The 23420-nt window shown below is 43.4% G+C and overlaps 1 protein-coding gene across 1 annotated transcript in view; it reads left to right on the top strand.

The window, feature by feature from the left end:
• sntb2 (syntrophin, beta 2) overlaps window positions 1-23420 on the top strand; it is a gene marked incomplete at its 5' end in the record, with an annotated part of 95284 nt that overhangs the window by 56871 nt on the left and 14993 nt on the right. Inside the window, 3 exon segments of the mRNA XM_084335061.1 lie at window positions 7613-7823; window positions 21339-21481; window positions 23304-23420. The exon segment at window positions 23304-23420 is cut by the window's right edge and continues 80 nt beyond it. Of these exon segments, the coding sequence (XP_084191187.1) occupies window positions 7613-7823; window positions 21339-21481; window positions 23304-23420 (471 nt within the window).

Genomic DNA, 23420 nt, shown 5'->3' with positions numbered 1-23420 from the left:
GGCCTGTGGTGACGTGGTGGTGGTGTCTTGGGCCTGTGGTGACGTGGTGGTGGTGTCATGGGCCTGCGGTGACGCGGTGGTGGTGTCTTGGGCCTGTGGTGAGGTGGTGGTGGTGTCTTGGGCCTGTGGTGACGCGGTGGTGGTGCCTTGGGCCTGTGGTGACGTGGTGGTGGTGCCTTGGGCCTGTGGTGACGTGGTGGTGGTGTCTTGGGCCTGTGGTGACGCGGTGGTGGTGTCTTGGGCCTGTGGTGACGTGGTGGTGGTGGTGTCTTGGGCCTGTGGTGACGCAGTGGTGGTGTCTTGAACCTGTGGTGACGCGGTGGTGGTGTCTTGTCTCTCGTGCTGCGAAGAACTCCTGGCGCCGTGCCCTTGACTGCATTAAAGTCCAGGAAAACGACGATGATTTCTCCATTTAAACTGTGCGTTAGACAGGGTTTTTATAATAAAGTTTAGAATAGCCTTCATGCGCCGCTGCTGTCGATAGTACAGACGAGGGAGCTAAATAGTCTTTTATAGGCCTGTCCCCGACTAAGGATTTGTATAGTCGACTTTGATTGGCAGAGATTTGCCGATAGTCGACTGGTAGTCGACTACCTCCCTGAATGCAATGCGCTTTGAGTGACAGTCACCCACAGTCTGCACTGGCAGATACCTTTTGGGGGAGAGAGAGAGATAGAGAGACTGTAATATAGTCTGGGCTGCAACATATCCATCATATCTCAACAAATTAGTCATAATCCAGAAGAGGTTCCTCAGGATGATTTCCCCAGATATGAACCATCTGCACCTCTGTTCCGCAAATATTCTCTACTATCAATTGACAAACGTAATACCCTTCAAACATGCTCATTCATATTCAAGTTAATTAACAATAGGCAAGATCTTCCTGATACCTTCCATAGTTTCTTCATCTTTTCATCAGAATTTCACTCATATCCAACAAACCATAGCAATAAACTCCACTTACCTTTCTGTCGGACAACTAGCCATCAATTCAACATTAGCTTTAGAGGTCCTAAACTCTGGAACACTCTAAATTCATCATTGAGGTCAACAACCTCCTTATCCATATTCAAAAAACTATTAAAATCGAATTTAATTTCATCATAAATCACTGTCACATTAACACATTGGGCGCCGGGGGGTTTTGCCCATCATTGTACCCAGTCTGCCACCATTGAAAGCCTATGGAGATGTTTACCTTCTTTGCAGGGCTATACATTTTAAAATTGTATTGCTATATTGACATTACTATGGCCCATTCAACATTGATTATCTATCGTTCAGGATGTGGGAACGTTATATTTTTTCATTCATACATTGTTGTGTTAATACCGTCTAGAATATAAGTATGTTTTTAAGGTTTTATGCTGTAATTCCAAAAACGAGAGTTATAGGCCCTGACGCATATGATAGATTATCGATTGGCGTTTCTTTCCTATACACGCTATATTAAAAAATGCAAATGTATATGATCGGTATACATTATGCTTCATCATGCGTGAAGGAAAGGGGGGGGGGGGTCGTTTATAATTCCTTGATCGTCAGTAACGGCTTTATTTAGTATGGGTTGATATATTGATCAGATGGTTTGCAGTGAAATGAATAAACAATCGGGCTGAAAATAACGTTACTGTCCTCTTACTGTTCGCCGATGAGACTGGAGGAAAAAGATCCCAATTATTTGACGCCGGTCTCCTAGATCCATTTCCGGTTTGTATGGCGCAATAAACGCCGAAATCATATTGATTATTACGTTTAGAAAGCGATCCAAATGCACTATAGTGTTTGTCTGGATCCACGTAACAAGATATTACTGCCGGAGGGATTTCCTCAATGCACCAGCGCCACTTCCGGTTTTGGCGAGAGTGTAACTCGCCCGACCATCCACCAGGCGGTGGTATTGAGGCGTTGCAATCTCATACAGGGTGCCGCTGCAGTCCGGAGAGAGACTGGATGAATTATGAATGCCATGGCGAATTTTTTGTATATTTATCCCAAAAACGACTTACGCCGTTTTTGGTGTTCAACGCATGGCGGGCAAAAACGGTGTAAGTCGTTCTTGGCGACCAATGTGTTACGTTACTCCTGTGTCATCAGTGTTACATCTACTGTTAGTATGACTGCTTGTTTCTTTTTCCTCATTATATACCGTTAATATGTTATTCTGCTCTTTCTTTGCCCTCTTGTACTAAAAAAAAGGGAGGGACTCATTCATTTCGCCGCGGGGGGGCATAATCCCACGGGACAATGCATTGGTAACTTGTTTCAAACGAAAAAATAATCCCCTGTGAATATTATTGCACGGATCAGAATACACGTGGGAGCGTGCGCTTTACTGCGCTATGATATTTTGCAACAGGTTGACGTGATACAAGCGAGATAACGAGCGAGAGAGAGAGAGAGACAGACAGAGAGAGAGAGAGAGAGCCTCCTCCCAGTCCCATTACCTTCCCACCCGTTTTATATAGTTCTCTGGTTGATTCACAATGTGTGTGTGTGTGTGTGTGTGTGTGTGTGTGTGTGTGTGTGTGTGTGTGTGTGTGTGTGTGTGTGTGTGTGTGTGTGTGTGTGTGTGTGTGTGTGTGTGAATAGCTGAAGGTCTCTGCTAAATAACCACTTCCGCATTATTTCCACTCGCTGCTCATATAAACGCATCACAGTTGATTGTGGGCGGGCGGTGGCAGATCAGTGCCTATTCACGTCAGCGAGCGAGTCAAATCAGAATGGCTTGGTTCAGTAGGGGAAGATTTTTCTCATCTGAACTGGAGGAATGCGCCAACATTTTTAATTTGAGACCTAGACAGTGTTGGTACAACCCCACATTGCTAGAAAACAATGCAAACCCCTGGAAAATGCCATTTATAAGATAGTTCCCCTTTAATGTCTGAAGAAGTCGACTGAAGGCTTCTTGTCCTCTGCGAAAGCATGCAATTGGTCCACTGATGATAAGCTGTTACGATTGGAACACTTTGATGGCATGATGTGGTGTGTGGAACCCAGTTTGCAGCAGACAACGGAGAGATACTTAACAGGAAGCAGGAGACGGCATAGTGATGATAATAAGGCTTAGCTTAAAACAGAAAACAAGGAACACGACTGACAACAACGGTAACATTAAACAATGAACCAGCAAGTGTCTGCTGGCCCACAACACCTAATATACAAACACTAATTAGAGACAGAGGGTAATTACAAACAGGACACAGGTGTGGTAGACATAACTAACAGAACACAGAGCACACTGGGGAAAACAATAACAATTGAACAAACTGAGACCAACAAGACTAAAACATATTTACAAAACACAGACAGGGGAACACAAGTCTAACAAAATGGAAATAACAACGACAACATAGACAATGAACATAACAAACATAAATAGCAGTAAATAATGTTAATCAAGTGAGTGAGCTGATGCCAGATCTGCCACATCTGGATCAGCCCACCGGTTGGCAATGTTGTAGTATGAAGGGGTGTAAGGAAGGGGAGTTGAGACGGTCCGACACTTGGACCAGTCGAACCGGGAGAAGGGTTAACGTCCGGTCCCGCAGGACCGGGGGAACCCTTACAATAAGCCACTTGTCTTCGTAATGACCTTACGTCCAAACTAGTTCGGTTATGCCCCAAGTAATCGTGGTGCAACCAAATGTAGTAGTTGATTTAGTTATAAACTAACTAGTAGTTACTAAGCCTCTAGTGTTGACTTAACACCCTAACTTAGGAGAGAACTTACACATATCTGGTGCAACCCGGTGCTGGTTCTCAGTAGCCTGGGTCATGTCTAGTTGTGAGAGACCTTCAGGTGGTTGGTCTCTCTAGGATCAGTTAGCAGGGTGTTGTTCAGTACCTGGTCTCTCTAGGATCAGTTAGCAGGGTGTTGTTCAGTACCTGGTCTCTCTAGGATCAGTTAGCAGGGTGTTGTTCAGTACCTGGTCTCTCTAGGATCAGTTAGCAGGGTGTTGTTCAGTATATGGTCTCTCTAGGATCAGTTAGCAGGGTGTTGTTCAGTATCTGGTCTCTCTAGGATCAGTTAGTAGGGTGTTCAGTACCTGGTCTCTCTAGGATCAGTTAGCAGGGTGTTGTTCAGTACCTGGTCTCTCTAGGATCAGTTAGCAGGGTGTTCAGTGTCTGGTGTCTCTAGGATCAGTTAGCAGGGTGTTCAGTGTCTGGTGTCTCTAGGATCAGTTAGCAAGGTGTTCAGTATCTGGTTTCTCTAGGATCAGTTAGCAGGGTGTTGTTCAGTATCTGGTCTCTCTAGGATCAGTTAGCAGGGTGTTGTTCAGTATCTGGTCTCTCTAGGATCAGTTAGCAGGGTGTTGTTCAGTATCTGGTCTCTCTAGGATCAGTTAGCAGGGTGTTGTTCAGTATCTGGTCTCTCTAGGATCAGTTAGCAGGGTGTTGTTCAGTATCTGGTATCTTAGTTAGCAGGGTGTTGTCATTGTCAGCCACACAGTGTAGAAGAGATGATGTCTGTACCATTGAGGTGGATGCTGTATGTTATTCGTACTAGCATCTGCCTAATTCACCTATCTCAAACCCTGCCCTCTTTTCTTGATCCTCCACAACCTGTTGCTAAATTTATTAGAGGGAGGCAACAGTTGTGATTGGAGGATCAATCTCTTTGACCTATCAGGTAACAGTTGTGATTGGAGGCTCAATCTATTTGACCTATCATGCAACAGTTGTGATTGGAGGCTCAATCTCTTTGACCTATCAGGCAACAGTTGTGATTGGAGGATCAATCTCTTTGACCTATCAGGCAACATTTGTGATTGGAGGCTCAATCTATTTGACCTATCATGCAACAGTTGTGATTGGAGGCTCAATCTCTTTGACCTATCAGGCAACAGTTGTGATTGGAGGATCAATCTCTTTGACCTATCAGGCAACAGTTGTGATTGGAGGATCAATCTCTTTGACCTATCAGGCAACAGTTGTGATTGGAGGCTCAATCTCTTTGACCTATCAGGCAACAGTTGTGATTAGAGGCTCAATCTCTTTGACCTATCTCAAAATCGTGGGTTTGAGATACTGTAGGTCCAGTGTGTTTTATGCTTCAGCCTGGTTGTTCATTGAGAGCATTATAACTGGCAGAGGCCTCTTAGGGTCTGACGGCATTTATAGTGATTGTGTCTAGTTGTATGTGGATGTGGAGATAAATTGTGTGTGTGTGTGTGTGTGTGTGTGTGTGTGTGTGTGTGTGTGTGTGTGTGTGTGTGTGTGTGTGTGTGTGTGTGTGTGTGTGTGTGTGTGCATGTTCGTCTTTGAGAGAGAGACACACAGAGAGTGAGAGAGAGAGAGACGGAGAGAGAGAGACACACTTTGGGTACAGGTGTAGATACAGTGTACTTTCGGAAGTCTTGGCCATGTATACAAATGCACCATGACCGGTCTGAGAATTGCTGCAATGTCTAAAAGAAAAGCCAAACAAATTGCCAAATATTGCTCTGTCTCGGCTATTATTGGCAGCTTAGCTATGTGTACCCTTAAGTGTTCAGTGCTGCGTGGCCCCGATACATTTGATTCCTAGTTTATGTAATATAATTTGTGGAACCAAATAAAGTATTCAAATGTGTGTGTGTGTGTTCGTCTTTGAGAGAGAGACACACAGAGAGAGAGAGAGAGAGAGAGAGAGAGAGAGAGAGAGAGAGAGAGAGAGAGAGAGAGAGAGAGAGAGAGAGAGAGAGAGAGAGAGAGAGAGAAACACCCTCAGGTGTGGGAGGGGAGGTGTGGAAGGGCAGATTTGTTTTGCCACTGGGTGTGTGTTTTCTTTACATGAGGGCTCATTAGTTTGGAATGTTTAGAGGTGAAAGATGTAATAAGTCTCAACTGATCCGTTTTGATCTTTTCATAATAACATCTGATCAATCGCCACCAAAAGTCTCCAAAGGTCCCGTTCACGTGCCGACAAGACTCGGGTGTCATTTATGTATACATTTGACTGGAGAATATGATTTGGATGTAGGAATGTATACAGTACTCTCACGTTACGAGAAGATATCAGGAAATATAATCTTTGTAGGTGTAGCTTTTTGTGAAAACATTGACGCACTGTGGAGTGAAAACCTTGCGACTGGGATTGTGGGTCACGTCATGTTTTCACTTGTATTTAAGGTTTGCCTGAGCGTGTTTAATGCCCCTAATGTCCTGTTAAAATAAGCTTCAGGAATCCTAGAAGTAACTAACTAAATCTTTATTTACATATAAAAACTTTCAATAGAGTTGGGTAACAGAGTGCCTCACAAAAATGCGTTGAACGTTTGAGCCGAGCGGATGTTAACCCTTTCACTACCACACTACAGAAGGTTAACCCTTTCACCACTACACTACAGACGGTTAACCCTTTCACTGCCACACTACATAAGGTTAACCCTTTCACTACCACACTACCAAATGGTTAACCCTTTCACTACCACACTACAGAAGGTTAACCCTTTCACCACTACACTACAGACGGTTAACCCTTTCACTGCCACACTACATAAGGTTAACCCTTTCACTACCACACTACCAAATGGTTAACCCTTTCACTACCACACTACAGAAGGTTAACCCTTTCACAAAAGGGTTAAAGGGCCAAGCACAACGTATCGATTTGACTGTAGGCCACACCCGACGAAGATGCACTCTGATCGGAGAAGCCATGGAGTAATTCACCTTTGTGCATATCGTTGCCACCATGTTATGGACTGACACAAAGTGATGATGTATGTACCTTTTAGGAAGGAACTGGTACCTTATCCCAGAAATGGGTATTTGTGAATTAGGGTTACCGTCGGTAGTGTGATAGTAAAGGGTTAACCTTCTGCAGTGTGGCAGTGAAAGGGTTAACCTGCTGTTGTGTGGCAGTGAAAGGGTTAACAGTCTGTGTATTGTCACAGTGAAAGGGTTAACCGTTTGGTAGTGCGGCAGTGAAAGGGTTAATATGGGGGGGGGGGGGGGGCGACAGTTAGGGATGGGTACCGAATTCGGTACTTTTGAGGTACCGAACCGAAACACGTCGGTACTACCGAGTATCGATTCAAGTGAGATACAAAAAAAATAAATAAAAAAATCTTTTTTTACTTATTTTTTTTTTTTTACCTTTTTTCTTTTCATGTCAACGTTCACACGCACAATATATGCTTACCTAGGATTTGACTTGATTCAACAACAAAGCAGTCGGCGCAATGGCAAGCCGAAAACTGTCGAAATTGTAGTTATTTGAATTTTTTTTTTTTCACGACTGAGGTAGGTAAATTAAATTTCTTGAGATTAAAGTACCGAAAAAGGGTACCGTTGGGTACCGGTATCGATTCACAGGTACCTGTACCGGTACTGTATCGGTTCAAATGTGAAAGGTTACCGGTTAGATTCCCGCTCCTCCCAGGCAGCGTGTCGAAGTGTCCTTGAGCAAGACGCCTAACCCCTAACTGCTCCCGATGAACTGCTCCCTTGCCTCCGGTCGCCTCCGCCATCGGTGTGTGAATGTGTGAGCGAATGGGTCAAATGTGAGGAACAAATTGTAAAGCGCCTGGAATTGGATAACAGCTGCTCTATAAATGCACCGTTATAATTTATTTATTTATTTATTTATTAATATTAATATGACATCTTCTTCCCCCTCCAGGCTGCTGGAGCTCCACTCTCCAGACGGGCAGCACACGGTGGTCCTGCGCGGTAAAGACGGCCCCGCGGCCAGCTCCTGGTTCACCGCCGTCCACACCAACATCGCGGCTCTGCTCCCCCAGACCCTGGCTCACATTAACGCCTACCTGGGCGCCTCCACCTCCACCTCCACACACCCCCACCTCAAGCACGTCGGCTGGCTGGCCGAACAGGTAGGAAGATCACCTTTATTTTGGGACTTTCATTTCTTTTAACCCTTTTGTCGTGTTGCTGTGAAAGGGTTAACCATTTGGTGGTGTGGTAGTGAAAGGGTTATCAGATAAGATATTCCTTTATTGATCCTCTTGGGGAAATTCAGGCATTACTTACTCCTAGAACCCACCTCACCCCTGCCCACTTTGACAACCTAGGATGGCTTAGAGTAGACGACAGAGTACAGCAACTTGCAATGGGCCTGGTCTACAAGATACACTACGCGACCAAGGTACCCATGTACATGTCAAAATACTTCCCAAAGGTCAGTGAATACCACGACCACAACACCAGAGGGAGCTCCACAAATCATGTTAAACCCAGATTCGGCTCAAACAAGGGACTAAATACGTTTCGCAATTATGCCACATCAATGTGGAACGCCCTACCCACAGCTGTAAAGGAATGTGAATCACTATCAAAACCACTCTCAAAGAACACCTACGGGAGACTGCAATTCGAAACTGGCCCCTGTAAATGTCCTAACCCAACCCCCTCCAATGTACAGTAAATGACCAAGTATGGTTTCGTCAATATTCCAATGTACAGTGTCCCCCACCCACCCCACCTACCCAACCCCCCCACCCCACCCACCCAACCACCTCCAATGTACAGTCCCCCCCCCCACCCAACCCCCCCCCCCCCCCCAAACCCCCCCCACCTACCAAACCTCGTCCGATGTACAGTTTCTACGTAAAATTTATATACTCTCTCGTCTAGACTCTTTTTGTATCACAAACAGTACTGTATTTGCAAATCTGGTATGTCATAAAGAGAGAAGGTTTTTTATTGAGACAGTAGGAAGGCTGAGAGGGAGACAGAGTAGGAGAGACACAGGAGAGAAGGTTCTTTATTGAGACAGTAGGAAGACTGAGAGGGAGACAGAGTAGGAGAGACAAGGGGGGGAAGGTTCTTTATTGAGACAGTAGGAAGGCTGAGAGGGAGACAGAGTAGGAGAGACACGGGAGGGAAGGTTCTTTATTGAGACAGTAGGAAGGCTGAGAGGGAGACAGAGTAGGAGAGACACGGGAGAGAAGGTTCTTTATTGAGACAGTAGGAAGACTGAGAGGGAGACAGAGTAGGAGAGACACGGGAGAGAAGGTTCTTTATTGAGACAGTAGGAAGACTGAGAGGGAGACAGAGTAGAGGGGACACAGGAGAGAAGGTTCTTTATTGAGGCAGTAGGAAGGCTAAGAGGAGAAACAGAATTGTGATGGGATTCAGCAGCTGTACCTGTGGTTCCAGCGGCGAGGGTCTTAACCCTTTCACTACCACACTATAGAAGGTTAACCCTAACTTCATGGCTACTTTGTTTCATTATGGCTGTAAAGGAAAACCGGAAGAGAGACATATCACTGCACTAATGCTTGTTGATATGCTAGAGGAAAAACCTTGACCTACGAGTGTGGGTGAAAGACTACTCCAGAGTGAATGAGTTGAAAATATATCATTAAAGCAGGAAGAAAGACTGTCAGGTTTTAAAGGGAGAGGGAGGGAGGTTTGCCCTGAGAGGGAGGTTTGCCCTGAGTGGGAGGTTCGAAGAGTCAAAGTGGGTATCAAGCAGGAAGGAAGACTGTCAGGTTTTAAACTGTGCATATCAAACAGGGAAGAAAGTTGTTAAAGACGGTTTTATGCTGTTAAACAGTCATTCAGAAAGTTTTTATTGCACTGCACTATTGCATCATTTTACTCTGTCTATTCGATTCTACTAACTATTTTATTGCACTGCAGTATTTTACTCTGTCTATTCTATTTTACTCTTTTTATTATTGTCTATTTTAAAACTGCCATAGACTCAAACTATAAACAAGGTGGCCTGTTGGGATGTTGGATCCTAATGTGAAAAACTGTGATTTTTATACGTCTGCACTTTATGTACTCATTTTGTGCCTGTCTTTTTTTGCTGTTGTGAAGCACTTTGAGCTGCAATTCTTGTATGAAAGGTGCTATACAAATAAAGTGTATTATTATTATTATTATTAGTCTGCAGTGTTTCCCCTGAAAAAAAAGTCCGGTGCTGTGCTGCGCGCACACATATTTGTGCGTGTGCACGTGCCGCCGGAATCCATATTAACGTGCGCTGCCGGAGAAATAACTTCAGTATCTTCTTGTCTAACTCCAAGGTAGATGGCAAATAAGCTAATTTCTCAAAATGTTGGAGTTTTCCTTTAACCTTTAACCTTGTTAAGAAAACAAGGTTAAATTGACCAAATTCAGAAGAAAATGCTAAATTATCTGCCAGTGGGATAAGATAATTCAAGATAATTATACTCAATATTGGACTTATTGTACCAAATACAAGATATGTTCACTTGATAAGATTAAATTTGTTTGCAGTGCAGTTGTAATCAGGGTAAATGTCAAGATTAATGACATGCCTCAACACTTGTACACTATTTGTATTGAACATAGATATAGATGATTTAATAGATAATATAAATACTAACATACTAACTGTCTAACATACACAAATCATAACACTACAACATAATTTTACACATAAGAAGTCTCAGTGGCATAGGCTACATTCTGCCTTAGAGCATTTCATTTTCCTGGGCTTTTGAAAGAAAAGCTCCAGGGCTCTTTGGTGGGGAATTCACTGGTAGGGGGCCATAGATGCTGAGACGCATACAAGCGGCCAGATGGTCTCCCTGCAGCCTGTTCCTCAGGTCAGTCTTCACCTGTAAATACGGAATCAATCACTGCATCAATTTCAAGATCCTCCTCATCACCTACAAAGCCCTTCACTCCCTTGCCCCCCGGTACCTAGCTGACCTCCTTTATCCCTACATCCCGCCCCCGGAGGCTGCGGCCCTGACTCCGGTCTCCTCTCCATCCCCACCACCAACCTGCGGACTGTTGGTCCCAGAGCCTTCTCTGTGGCCGCACCCACCCTCTGGTCCATTTCTATAGCAGCTAACCAGCCCAGGAAACCACTCAGCACCAGTCCAAATACGATCACTATAGGGGTGTAACGATGCAACCTCACAACGATTAATTTCGATTACGATTATTCAGGCAACGATTCAATGCATCATGAAATCTCTTCATTTGACCACGATTCGATTCGATTCGATTAAATTTCGATTAATTTTCGATAAATCTTCTATCAGTTAATTCCACAAAAAAGATTGTATACACAAATGTGGCTGGGGGAACTGATTCACTCAGCATGAATGGACTATAGGTCAATAAAAACAATACACACAAAAAAAAACATTAAAAAAGAAAATTATGATTTATTTTTTTATGTTCGATCCCAGTAAGCAAGTAAACAAACAAATGCGTTTTGGCATTTAGTGAAAGGGTTAACCTTCTGTAGTGTGGTAGTGAAAGGGTTAACCTTTTGTAGTGTGGTAGTGAAATGGTTAACCATATGTAGTGTGGTAGTGAAAGGGTTAAACATATGCAGTGTGGTAGTGAAGGGGTTAACCTTATGTAGTGTGGTAGTGAAAGGGTTAACATTATATTTACATTTACATTTAGTCATTTAGCTGACGCTTTTATCCAAAGCGACTTACAAGTTCTGTACAACAAGACAGCAAGAAGGGTACAACTCTATCAGCTGAGTAACAATGTTTATCAAAGTGTTGCGTGTTACAGTGTAGGTTAGTTTATTAGTTAGTTTATATAGCATTATAAGTGCATGACAGTAAGGTTAGTCAGGGTTAGATTTTTTTTGAATTTTTTTATCATTTCAGATAATGGTTGAAGAAGTGAGTCTTTAGTCGACGGCGAAAGATTGGACGGGATTCGGCTGTCCTAACTGGGGTGGTAGTGGTGTAGTGTGGTAGTGAAAGGGTTAACCCATTGGTATTGTGGTAGTGAAAGGGTTAACCCTTTGGTAGTGTGGTAGTGAAAGGGTTAACCCTTCTACAGTGTGGTAGTGAAAGGGTTAACCCTTCTGCAGTGTAGTAGTGGAAGGGTTAACCCTTTGGTAGTGTGGTAGTGGAAGGGTTAACCCTTTGGTAGTGTGGTAGCGAAAGGGAGCCTTGAGCCTCAGCCTAGTGTCAGTTCACCTCTGGGAAGGCAGCACTTATACAGTAAACCATGCTGATCAGGCAGTCTGCTGTCTAGTGTTCATTCGGGGCCATGATGCTAAATGTATGGACGGGGGCCGGCGGTTATATTTAGCTAGCTGACTAGGCTGGAGGGGTAGACAGGAAGTCACACGAAACCAAAGGAAGTTTCCGTTGCATTAACTACTTCCTGTTGGGCCCACCTATCATCTCACTCCAGTGCACTGACAAACAAAGTGCCCACGCAATCAGACGGAAGCTACTAACCCTGCTACTACCCACACACTGTTCAGTAATCAGTAACCCAGTAGGTCAAAAGTCGACTCAAGTCAAGTCAAGAGTCAAGAGTTTTATTTGTCACGGCATACAAGCATACAGTGAAATGCGGGTGGTCATGCCCACAGCGATTGTGCAATAATATGTAATAAGAATAAGAATAAGACATAGAGACATAGAATAAGACATAACAGGTATAATGTACATAAAGTTTACAAAAAGCATGGTAAAGACATGTTAAGGTCCTGCGATAGTGCAATACAGTGTTAGCTACGGATGAAGCACTGGGTCTTATGTACACTACTGTAAGATTCTGATCAAACTGGCCAGTATCACGTCTTCGTCTGTTTGGCTCTCCATCCAATTCCTCTGCGTTGTGTACTTTTAATGGTCCTGACGTCTCCGATACTGGTAGATAAGATCCTTATCTTCCCCCATTAGTGCAATCCATAAACCATAATACTCCTCCACTTCCGTAAGAATTCGACACTTCGACAACGTGAGATACCTTGTGAGGAAAAGCGTTGTTTTATTTCTCTAAACAGAAACCTCATAATCAGATGTTATCAGATGTTATCAAATTGTATCGTCCTTGAAGAGTCTATTCTAATGATCTTTCGGTGTGTTCAGATTGTCCTTTTGTGGTTCAGTCCAATAGTGTTCAGGCCTGTTCGTTAGCCTAAGACCATCCTCGTGGTAGCCGAAGCTACTGATGTCGTGGCATTCTTCCTCCCCCCCCCCCCCCCCCCCTCTCTCGTGATGAGAGGAGAGAAGGTCCTCTGTGTGATCTCAGTCCTACTCGCTCTCGGTCAGATTCTAGTCTGAGTCAGATTCTAGTCTGCCTTACACCCGGAAACACCGTTCGATTTATAGATGTTCGTCGTCGCAACGACGGCCCCGCCTTCTGGTTGTCATGCGACGTGTTGTCATGACAACTGCATAACCTTTAACACTAATAAACTCACGTTTCATTAAGATGAACCTCTCCCTCCTGGGCCTACAGTACACTCTTATCTGTGTTCTTCCAAGGAATGCAAAACAAAACACCCTCGCTGGCAGTGTATTCAATCCGCTGGTCACCGTTCTATCACCGTCTCCTGCTTCCATGCACATTTCGATCTACCATTTTAGCTGTGGTCATCTCCCCAATCTATACATCACATACATTGAAAAAGCACCGTTTTCTCTCAATCCCCCCTTGATTCTTATCACCCCTCAGAATCATAAGACTACTTGGTTTTTCAATTAATTATACACAAAAATAGACTCATAACAATTAGGGCCCCGCCGTCTGCTGTTTTTCCTTTTGTTTTCCATTACCCGCATCACACCCAAACCAGAAAGGATAAACAACGGTCATGGAGGAGAGAGAGAGAGAGACAGAGAAAAACACAGATTGCAACTTTTCAAACGACACACCTAAACCCTTCGGCCCCCCTATTAGGTACACCCCACGTCCAAATCAGAGCGCTCCCTTCCCTCTCTTACAGTACACCTCCCATCTCGGGCCGGTCCCGTCTTCTATCTAGGGCAAGGACCCCTTTCAGTGACGGCTCCAGGGCGCGGTCCCCTAGGCAAAAATGTCTCCCCTGGTCTGCTACTGCTCAGTGTCTCTGGCTGTCCTCTCCACATCTGCTCCTCCACCGCCGCCGTCTCCTCTCTCTCGTCGTGGATGATCTGTGTACCAGGCGTCGGTGCCTGGCCCCTGCGGCTTCCTCCTCCTCCAGTCGGTCTCCTGGTCATCTCCATCGCTGTCGGTGTCATTCCCCCCTTGAAAGCAGAAACACAACACCGGCAGTCGTCTGTACAATCGACTTCCCTTGTTTTGCTATTAGTCTACCATGGCTTTGGGCCTGCAGCTCGTTCTCTATATATTTTTTTTCCTCTGCAAGCCCCTGCCATGGCCACGCCCTTTCAGACTGTTGGACGGTGTGAGTGTCCTACAGCCCATGGCGCTATTTGTTCTCTATTAGTCCCCCACCTTCTCAACACCCATATCTAATCCTACAGGGCTGTTCCCTGTTTTGTTGTCTTCCGGCGTGACACCAGCAGCTAAACGATACCCACTCGGCGCTCTACGTTTGTCCCACGGTTGACCCCCAGCGCGCGCCAGTTCTTTCTGGTGACGTGTCCCCTCAAGACTCTGCCTATTTATTAGGTGTGAGAAGGCCCCACTGGAGATCGAACTCCCTCTTATTTCATAATTAAACTTATTTAATTAACCTGTATATCGATCTTATTATTATTAAACTCTATATCTAATATTATTATCATAATAATAATCCACTCTCTGTGCTCATTAGATTGACTATTGAATCACTCCCCCACTCCGCCACTAGATGGTAGTACAGGCCTATATCTAAATATTCCCCTATGGGTAATGAAAACTCCCCAGCACTACCCCCCCTCCGCCACTAGGTGGCGACCTACTCCTCCTCCATGGTGTTTTAGTTGACGTGTCATTTCCTGGTTCTTTATCTGTTATTATCACGGCCATCTTGTATCATCCCCCTCGTGGCCCCTTTTGCGGCCATCTTGTCTCATAATGGCTACTCTCTCACAAACAAACGCTGCCCTCCTTTTTCAAGGCCTAACAACAAAACAACTTCCTTAGAGTCTCGTCGGCCAAACAGGTCATAATGATGTCTGCAGGTCACATGACAATAGATGATTTACTAACATGCAAGTACTGAACAGGTCAAAAATAGACTGAATGCCAAATGACGGTAGGTCTGAGAAACGTAGGTAGATTCTCCCGACTCACAGTCCCGCGTTCCCGCCTCTTGCGAGGAAAACAACCCTTATATTACAGACCAACAAAAATGGAATTAACCCCTTAGAACACTGCCTTCCTTCACCAGCCCGTTTGTTTTTCATTCCCCGTAGATAAAACCCATCTTGGTTCCTCAAAACACCATGGCTCTCTGCTCATATTATTACAGCTGGCTTCTCTCTGTCGAACTAGAAATGTTTACGTTTACGGATTCACTATCTGTTCGTTTTTATTTGGCTTAAAATCAAAACAACCGTGTGCACAGTGAACTCACATTTTTGATCGGAGCGCTGTTTCCCCTACAGCGCTGGTTCGCCTCCTGACCGCTCGACTCGCCGCTCTCTCCCAGGGCTGGCCGGCCATGCTTCGATCATGATTCTCCCACACATTGATGACTGTTGTCCACTGTCGCCCCATTATTGAAAAAGTCTTTATCCGTTGTTCTTATCTCTTGCAAATCCGGCTGTCATCAACAACCAACTGTTCCCGTTGTTTTAATCTCTTGCAAATCCGGGTCCCAACGGCATCAACTGTAAGATTCTGATCAAACTGGCCAGTATCACGTCTTCGTCTGTTTGGCTCTCCATCCAATTCCTCTGCGTTGTGTACTTTTAATGGTCCTGACGTCTCCGATACTGGTAGATAAGATCCTTATCTTCCCCCATTAGTGCAATCCATAAACCATAATACTCCTCCACTTCCGTAAGAATTCGACACTTCGACAACGTGAGATACCTTGTGAGGAAAAGCGTTGTTTTATTTCTCTAAACAGAAACCTCATAATCAGATGTTATCAGATGTTATCAAATTGTATCGTCCTTGAAGAGTCTATTCTAATGATCTTTCGGTGTGTTCAGATTGTCCTTTTGTGGTTCAGTCCAATAGTGTTCAGGCCTGTTCGTTAGCCTAAGACCATCCTCGTGGTAGCCGAAGCTACTGATGTCGTGGCATTCTTCCTCCCCCCCCCCCCCCCCCCCTCTCTCGTGATGAGAGGAGAGAAGGTCCTCTGTGTGATCTCAGTCCTACTCGCTCTCGGTCAGATTCTAGTCTGAGTCAGATTCTAGTCTGCCTTACACCCGGAAACACCGTTCGATTTATAGATGTTCGTCGTCGCAACGACGGCCCCGCCTTCTGGTTGTCATGCGACGTGTTGTCATGACAACTGCATAACCTTTAACACTAATAAACTCACGTTTCATTAAGATGAACCTCTCCCTCCTGGGCCTACAGTACACTCTTATCTGTGTTCTTCCAAGGAATGCAAAACAAAACACCCTCGCTGGCAGTGTATTCAATCCGCTGGTCACCGTTCTATCACCGTCTCCTGCTTCCATGCACATTTCGATCTACCATTTTAGCTGTGGTCATCTCCCCAATCTATACATCACATACATTGAAAAAGCACCGTTTTCTCTCACTACTATACAATACTATACAATATACAGTTATATCCTTATGCTATCTTGCTATATCCATCTATTTGCTATACAAGAACCACTCCTGTTCTTTTTTTAAAGTGACCTTTTCATTGTGTAAAGTGACTGTTGAGTGTGTGCGTGTGCAGCATGTGTGTGCTTGTGCTAAAGTGTCTGTTTGTGTGTGAGCGTAATTATACAGTATGTGTGTTGTGTGTGTGCTCATGTGTGCTTGTGTGTGGAGAGTTCAGTGTTCAAGATGTCAGGTCCTCTGAGATGTGGTCCCCCAGGTACGTAAAGCTGCTCACCCTGTCCACGGTAGCCCCGTTTATCCACAGTGGTGTGTGTGTCCCCTGCTGTGTTCTCCTAAAATCCATGATTGAATTGATTGATTGAAAAGTTTATTAACAGATTGCAGAATGGGTACAGTACAGTACAGCTCAATACATACAATTGTTAAGAGGATGCAGACCTGAGAAAGACTTTCGTCTTGTTTCCATCAGGGTCCTCCATTTTCAATTCATCATATGACACACACGACATACAGATAGACAGTACTGCTACATCTATACATTTATGACATACCAGATTTTCAAATACAGTACTGTTTGTGATACTAAAAAAAAATCCAGAAAAAGAGTGTATATACATTTGACATAGAAACTGTGCATTGGGGGAGGTTGTGTCAGCTCCTTGGTTTTATCAATATTCAGGAGCAGGCTGTTGTCCTGACACCAGCGTGCCAGTACATCAACCTCCTCCCGGTAGGCCTTCTCGTCGTTGTCAGAGATCAGCCCCACCACCACTGTGTCGTCCGCAAACTTCACTATGGAGTTGGAGGTGAACCTGGCCACACAGTCATGTGTGTAGAGTAGGGCTGTACCGAATGTAATTTTTTAACATTCAAAGCTTCGATTGAAGTATTCGAACAAAGCTTAGAATGTCTATAAAAATAAAATTTACTTCAAAAAAGTTATAAAAAAATACTTATTTTTTATTTTTTATAAACTAAATCCTCAATTTGAATAAAGTGATTAATCTGATTAAATTAGTCTTTTTCTTTTATTAAATCAACTTTCTTTAATGAATATAACTCATCAGTTTCGTCAACATAAATAATCAAATACGGGCACGGTTGGTATGAAAGTGATGGTGACGTCTTATAGTATAATATTATAATATTGGTGTAGCCTAATCTTTAACAGCAACTGTGAGAAAACCCCCATTGGGTTAAACAGATTGAATAGAAGAAAAAAAAATTATATATATATATATTTTATTTTTTAATAAAAAATAAAAAATTTGAATGTTGATTTAGAATTCGAATGTCAACATTATGATATGAGGCAGTGTGTCTGGACAATCCAGAGAGACTGGGCAATCTGCGCATGCAGAGTTTGGGGAGTAGGTGCGTAAAAAGTGACTATAGCTCGACTTGGGGTTGGTCTCTCCGTGTTCTGGCGTATATAAAAAGGTCTATTTATTGGATCAAGTCTATTGGATCATGTCTCCAGCGCCCCCCACAGCCGTAGCTACGACCACTTACGCCAAGGCTCTCCCACGAGCTCCATGTAACGCGGAAGTGCAGTGGTCTATAAAGACAGAAGTAAACACGTTAATCTACTTAGCCTTTTAATGTAACGTTTGTATCGGAGGACGGTAGACATCCGGTGATTTTTTAAGGTACTGAAGGGGTAGAAAACATGACACACTGTTATATTAATGTTGTACCCACTGGATGTTACAAAACTCCACATAACACCAGTGGTGGAAAGTGGAAAGTACCGTACTTAAGTACAATTTCGAGCTACTTGTACTTATTTAAAGTATTTTCATTTTAGGGAAACTTTATACTTTTACTCCACTACATTTCAAGGGAAATATTGTACTTTTTACTCCACTACATTTATCTTAACCCATCAGTTACTAGTTACTTTGAAGAAAAGGATTTAGCATAGAAAACATAATATATAAAAAATCTAACATTTATGAAGATTATATACCTTCACTTTTGAAGACTGCCAACTTCAAGAGGACGTAATCAGAGCAGCATAACTGGACCATGTACCACTTTAACATAACCTTTAATCAGAGCAGCATAACTGGACCATGTACCACTTTAACATAACCTTTAATCAGAGCAGCATAACTGGATCATGTACCACTTTAACACAACCTATAGAGGTTAATGTATATACAAACGTCATGTAGAATGTGTACTCTAACTTTAGATACTTAAGTACATGCAATAGCAAATACTTGTTGACAAATAATTATCAGTACATTTATTATAATCTGTGAATATCAACAATCAACGGGGAAAAAACAAGATAAATCAATCCATAGTATATAATGGGAGGAAGGTATACTAATGAACACAACACATGTCAACTACCGTAATTCCTCTAATAGTAACCGGGTCTCAAATACAAGCCGGGTCTCTATTAATGGCCGGGTGCGCTCTTGAGCTAAGCAATTATAAGCCGGCCTCCTAATACAAGCCGGGTTACTAATATACTGAGCTGCATACTGAGCTAGTTACTTGATTTCACTTTGAAAACGTTGAAATGACCAGTGACCACCTGTAATTGCACTGTTTACTATTTACTATTTACTGTTTACTTGGTTTCAATAAATGAACCCAGTACATTTTACTGGGTTCAAACTGACACAAAATGTTGATTTATTCATTATGATCCGTTTGAAAATTTGAAATATAGGCCTCCCTCTTATACAGGCCTCCTCCTAATACAAGCCTGGTACCCGCTACAGTTGAAACAAATACAAGCCGGGGTTACTATTAGAGGAATTACGGTATGTGTCCCCTTGTGCATGTGCTAACATTTAGTCACAAACACAGGTGATTAAGACAGAAATAGGGATTCATTGCTGGTTCTTCTCTCTGAGATTGTGTTCTAATACAAACTGTGCCACTAGAGGTGAGGATCATTCCTGGGCCCTGTTTCTTGTACCTGGATAACTGAGTTAGCCGGATAACTTTAGCTGGATAACTGGGTTAGCCTGACTTTCCGATTTCATGTACGTGGATTTTCCAAATCACCATGACAACATATCCAAAAGTTTGAGCCTGGTCGAAAGCAGAGTTCAAGTTCAAGTTAGCCTGAACTATCGCCACGCCCCCGCAAAGAAGTGACAGCCCATTTCCTGAAACTATTCCCACAGTCTACGATCTGCATTATACCATTCTGAATTACGTTTTTGTGCTCCATTCTTCCAGAGGGGGCTTTTGAAATGTAAAATAGACCCAAAATGCTGATATTAAATTCACTTTGTCCTAAATAATGCACGTTATATATACCGTGGCGACGGTGGCGCTCGCTCGTGCGATGTACACATGATGTGGTTATTTTAATTGTAACTGGGATTAAGATGTCTGATGAGATGCGCTGTTTGACGGATTTGAGAAATTGAATGAGCCGTTGACGTCACATTAATGAATGAGGATAAAGAGATAAACTTCATTCAAAACAAAGGATATTCTAAACACGGGTCTCTCGTTCATTAATGTATAAACAATGAATTTATCCCATCTGGCCCAGTGGCCCAGCGGTAGTGCTCATGCCTGCCAATCCAGCGACCGGGGTTCAAATCCCGGTGTTTCCAATATGATTTTTTTGAATATAATATGAATGATTATACGCCAAAGTAGCCTGGTTTTAAGTTAAAATATTATAAATCTACATGCATTGAGGATGTCATTCTTTATATAGCTCTCAACGTGCACCAAATTGAATTATTCCTATATTGCAAAAAGAAGGACCCCGGTCTTGAACCCGGGTCGTCCGTGTGGAAGTCAAAAGAACAACCCGTTGGACCACATTGGAGATAAGTTAAACATTGACTATACATCAATCAATGGGCAAGAAAGCCGTCTCGTAATTCTGTATAACAGTTAACTAGTTATTTTCGCTAGCAAGATCTCATTTGATTATTCAATCCAGCAGGCAAGTTTAAAGAAATATAATCTGATTGATTGAGGTAATGAGGGACTTAGAATTAGCCTATAGATAACGCATTTAACTTGTCGGCGAGGCGATTGAGCCTATTGCAATCTGTCAATAAAGTCTTAAATCAATTAATCAATCAATGCCGTTGAGAATCAGGGTCTCTGCCATCGATACGTGCTGGCTTTCCACCTAAAACGGGAGCGCGCATCTAGCCTGACTTGAGCCTGACTCTCAAGTCCGGCTTGAGTTAACGAGACTGAATCCTCCTTTGTGAAACAGGAAAATCCCGGCTTTGAACATCGGGTTAACTGAAGCTGGATAATGGACATGTTGATCGACTTAGTTGAACCACGTACATGAAACAGGGCCCAGCTCTCCAAGAACAAATTATTGTTTTTGTTATTGAGGGATCAAGTGAAGATTTGGGATTATTTCATTATATTTGGGGACATACTCTGTTCTAATGATATTTTGGGGACAGGACAGCAGGAAATGTGTCTCCATCTCTACCTCCTGCAGATCACAACGATTACAGTCTTTGTTCTCTTGGCTTCCAAGACTTAAGTGTGTCTCCCTTTCTCTATTGTATTTCTAATCTATGACCACACACTCTATATTCAGAGAGTGCTTTTCTTTCTTTTAATGCAGGGAGTTCAAGGTAATTTGCTTATTCGGCTCTGATTAATGCTAGTGAGATGATATTTTCTCTCTCTCTCTCTCTCTCTCTCTTATGAATACACACACATACTCAAACATGCACATACACACCTCTGGCTCTCTCTCACAGACAGAGACACACACCAGACATAAACACACTGGTTACTCAATGTATACACACACACACACACAGACATCTCTCTCTCTCTCTCTCTCTCTCTCTCTCTCTCTCTCTCTCTCTCTCTCTCTCTCTCTCTCTCTCTCTCTCTGTCTTTCTTTCTTAACATGAGATAACATAAACACATCAGCACTCACATCTCCTGCCCCTCTCTCCCTTCCTCTATCTGACTGTGCTCGTCTCCCATAGGTCCAGCTGGACGGTGGGCGGCACCAATTCAGGCCAATCGTCATGGCACTGACCGAGAAGGACATCTTGCTCTTCGAATCGGTGCCCTGGAACCGAGAGGCCTGGTCCATGCCCCTGCTCACACACCCGCTGCTCGCCACAAGGTGCAGGCCACAGAGGGGACATGACTGTTGGGACAAATAATGAGCGACAGTTAGGGGTGTAAATATTTTACCCCACAATGATTCGATTCTATTACGATTCTTCAGGCAACGATTCAATGCATCATGAAATCTCTTCATTTGACCACGATTCGATGCGATTCGATACATTTTCGATCAGTTAATTCCCCCAAAACATTTTGAATACACAAATGTGGCTGGGGGAACTGATTCACTCAGCATGAATGGACTATAGGTCAATAAAAACAATACACCAAGCTTTAAGTTAATAGGATATTTGCGATACATCGATCCTAAGGTGACGATTCAACTGCACCCCATTCAAATGTATTTGTAAAGCCTGCAATCACAGTTAATGTCCCCATGGGCCGGACAAGTCTTCTTTAAACAAGTCAAGAAGAAACATCACATTAAATCAAGAACACAAAACCCACCATGAAATCCAAAATAAATGTAAAATAAATAAATGCAACGTGTAATAAAACACAAATATGTACATGCAATAGCAACTGGGGTACATAAGACATTTTAGAAGATTTAAATAGAATAATGCTGAGAACAAACAACAACAAAAGAGAAAGCATAGGGAAACCAGCGCTAGTATGAAAATAGGATAAGGGCTAAATGTCAAGGCTCGGAGCTCAAAATAGAGTCATATTCCGTTTGCACATGAGTATGTATTCCGTTCGGATCCATTTGAAGTATGGGGGTGATGTAGAGAGGATCGCATCATCTTGGTCATCACCCTGGGACATCCACCACCTTGGTCATCACCACGAGACATGCTGTGTGTGTACAATACATAATACAATACATGTGTACAATACATTATGTGTATTGTAATATTCCAGCGTTAACCCAATTAAGACAATACTCGGAATAAAGAAATGGCCACGTAAATGTCATTTTCTGATGACTTTATTCTGAATATAAGAATCATACTAGTCTAATTATGACCTTTAGCCGTTTGCTAACCAGCACACATATTTTACACGCCTGAAAAAAAAGAAAAGTAGGTTTTTACATTTTTGCTTTGTGTTTTTTTCGTTGTCGTTTTTTATGTAGACGTTTCGGTGAAAAACCATTGAATTATGTAGAAGAAATTGACCTAATAATTATCTCACAGTCGTGCTAACAAATTGGTAGCTCCTTAGAAAACATGTCTCTCTGTCTCTCTCTGTACTTCCTTGTTAACGTTCATGAACTCGCCGTTTTCCATAGTGCCTTTCAGGTCCAATGCGAACATCGATTTATCTTTTCTTCTTCTTTTTGATCTTTTCTCCCATCCCCAAATTGAATTGTTACGTCAATTCCTTCCTGGTGGTTGTACTACCCTACTGTCGGTCTGATGTAGACGACCACATGTCTCCTCTGATACTAGGAGCTTCACTGGGAGAGCATAACACACGTGGAGGTTCACACTATCTCCCCAAGATCCATTCCCTGCCCTGACCTACCAGTAGAAGTCGATATTGCGACGACCGAGGACTCATACCCCACCGGCTTCCCACCTGAGAACACCGACAATTGTGTTCGTAGTGACGACTGACCAAGCCGGAGGTACCGCTGCCGGGAATTGAACCTGGGTCTCTGCGGTGGTAGACGAGTGCTTAGACCGCTACACTACCCAGCCGGTTTATGTTAGGCTACCAATTTGTTAGCGCGACGAGGGGATAGATTTAACACGGGTTTATAACTCTACCAGTATGGTCCTTTAATCAGATTAATGTTCCGATTCCTCTCTAATAACATTTTGTTGTTGTTGTTGTTGTTGTTGTTGTTCTCTCTCTCTCTCTTCATCCAGACTCGTCCATTCTGGCAGTGCCCGGAGCTCCCCAGCCCAGGGGGCGGACCTGGTGTTTGCCACGCGGACGGGCACAGGGAGGGGCATCGAGTCTCACGTGTTCCGGGTGGAGACCCA

Source organism: Notolepis coatsorum (assembly GCF_963971535.1).
Source record: "Notolepis coatsorum genome assembly, chromosome: 18".
NCBI lineage: Eukaryota > Metazoa > Chordata > Actinopteri > Aulopiformes > Paralepididae > Notolepis > Notolepis coatsorum.
The sequence above is the reverse complement of the archived record's forward strand: the minus strand, read 5'-3'. Positions and strand labels throughout refer to the sequence as shown.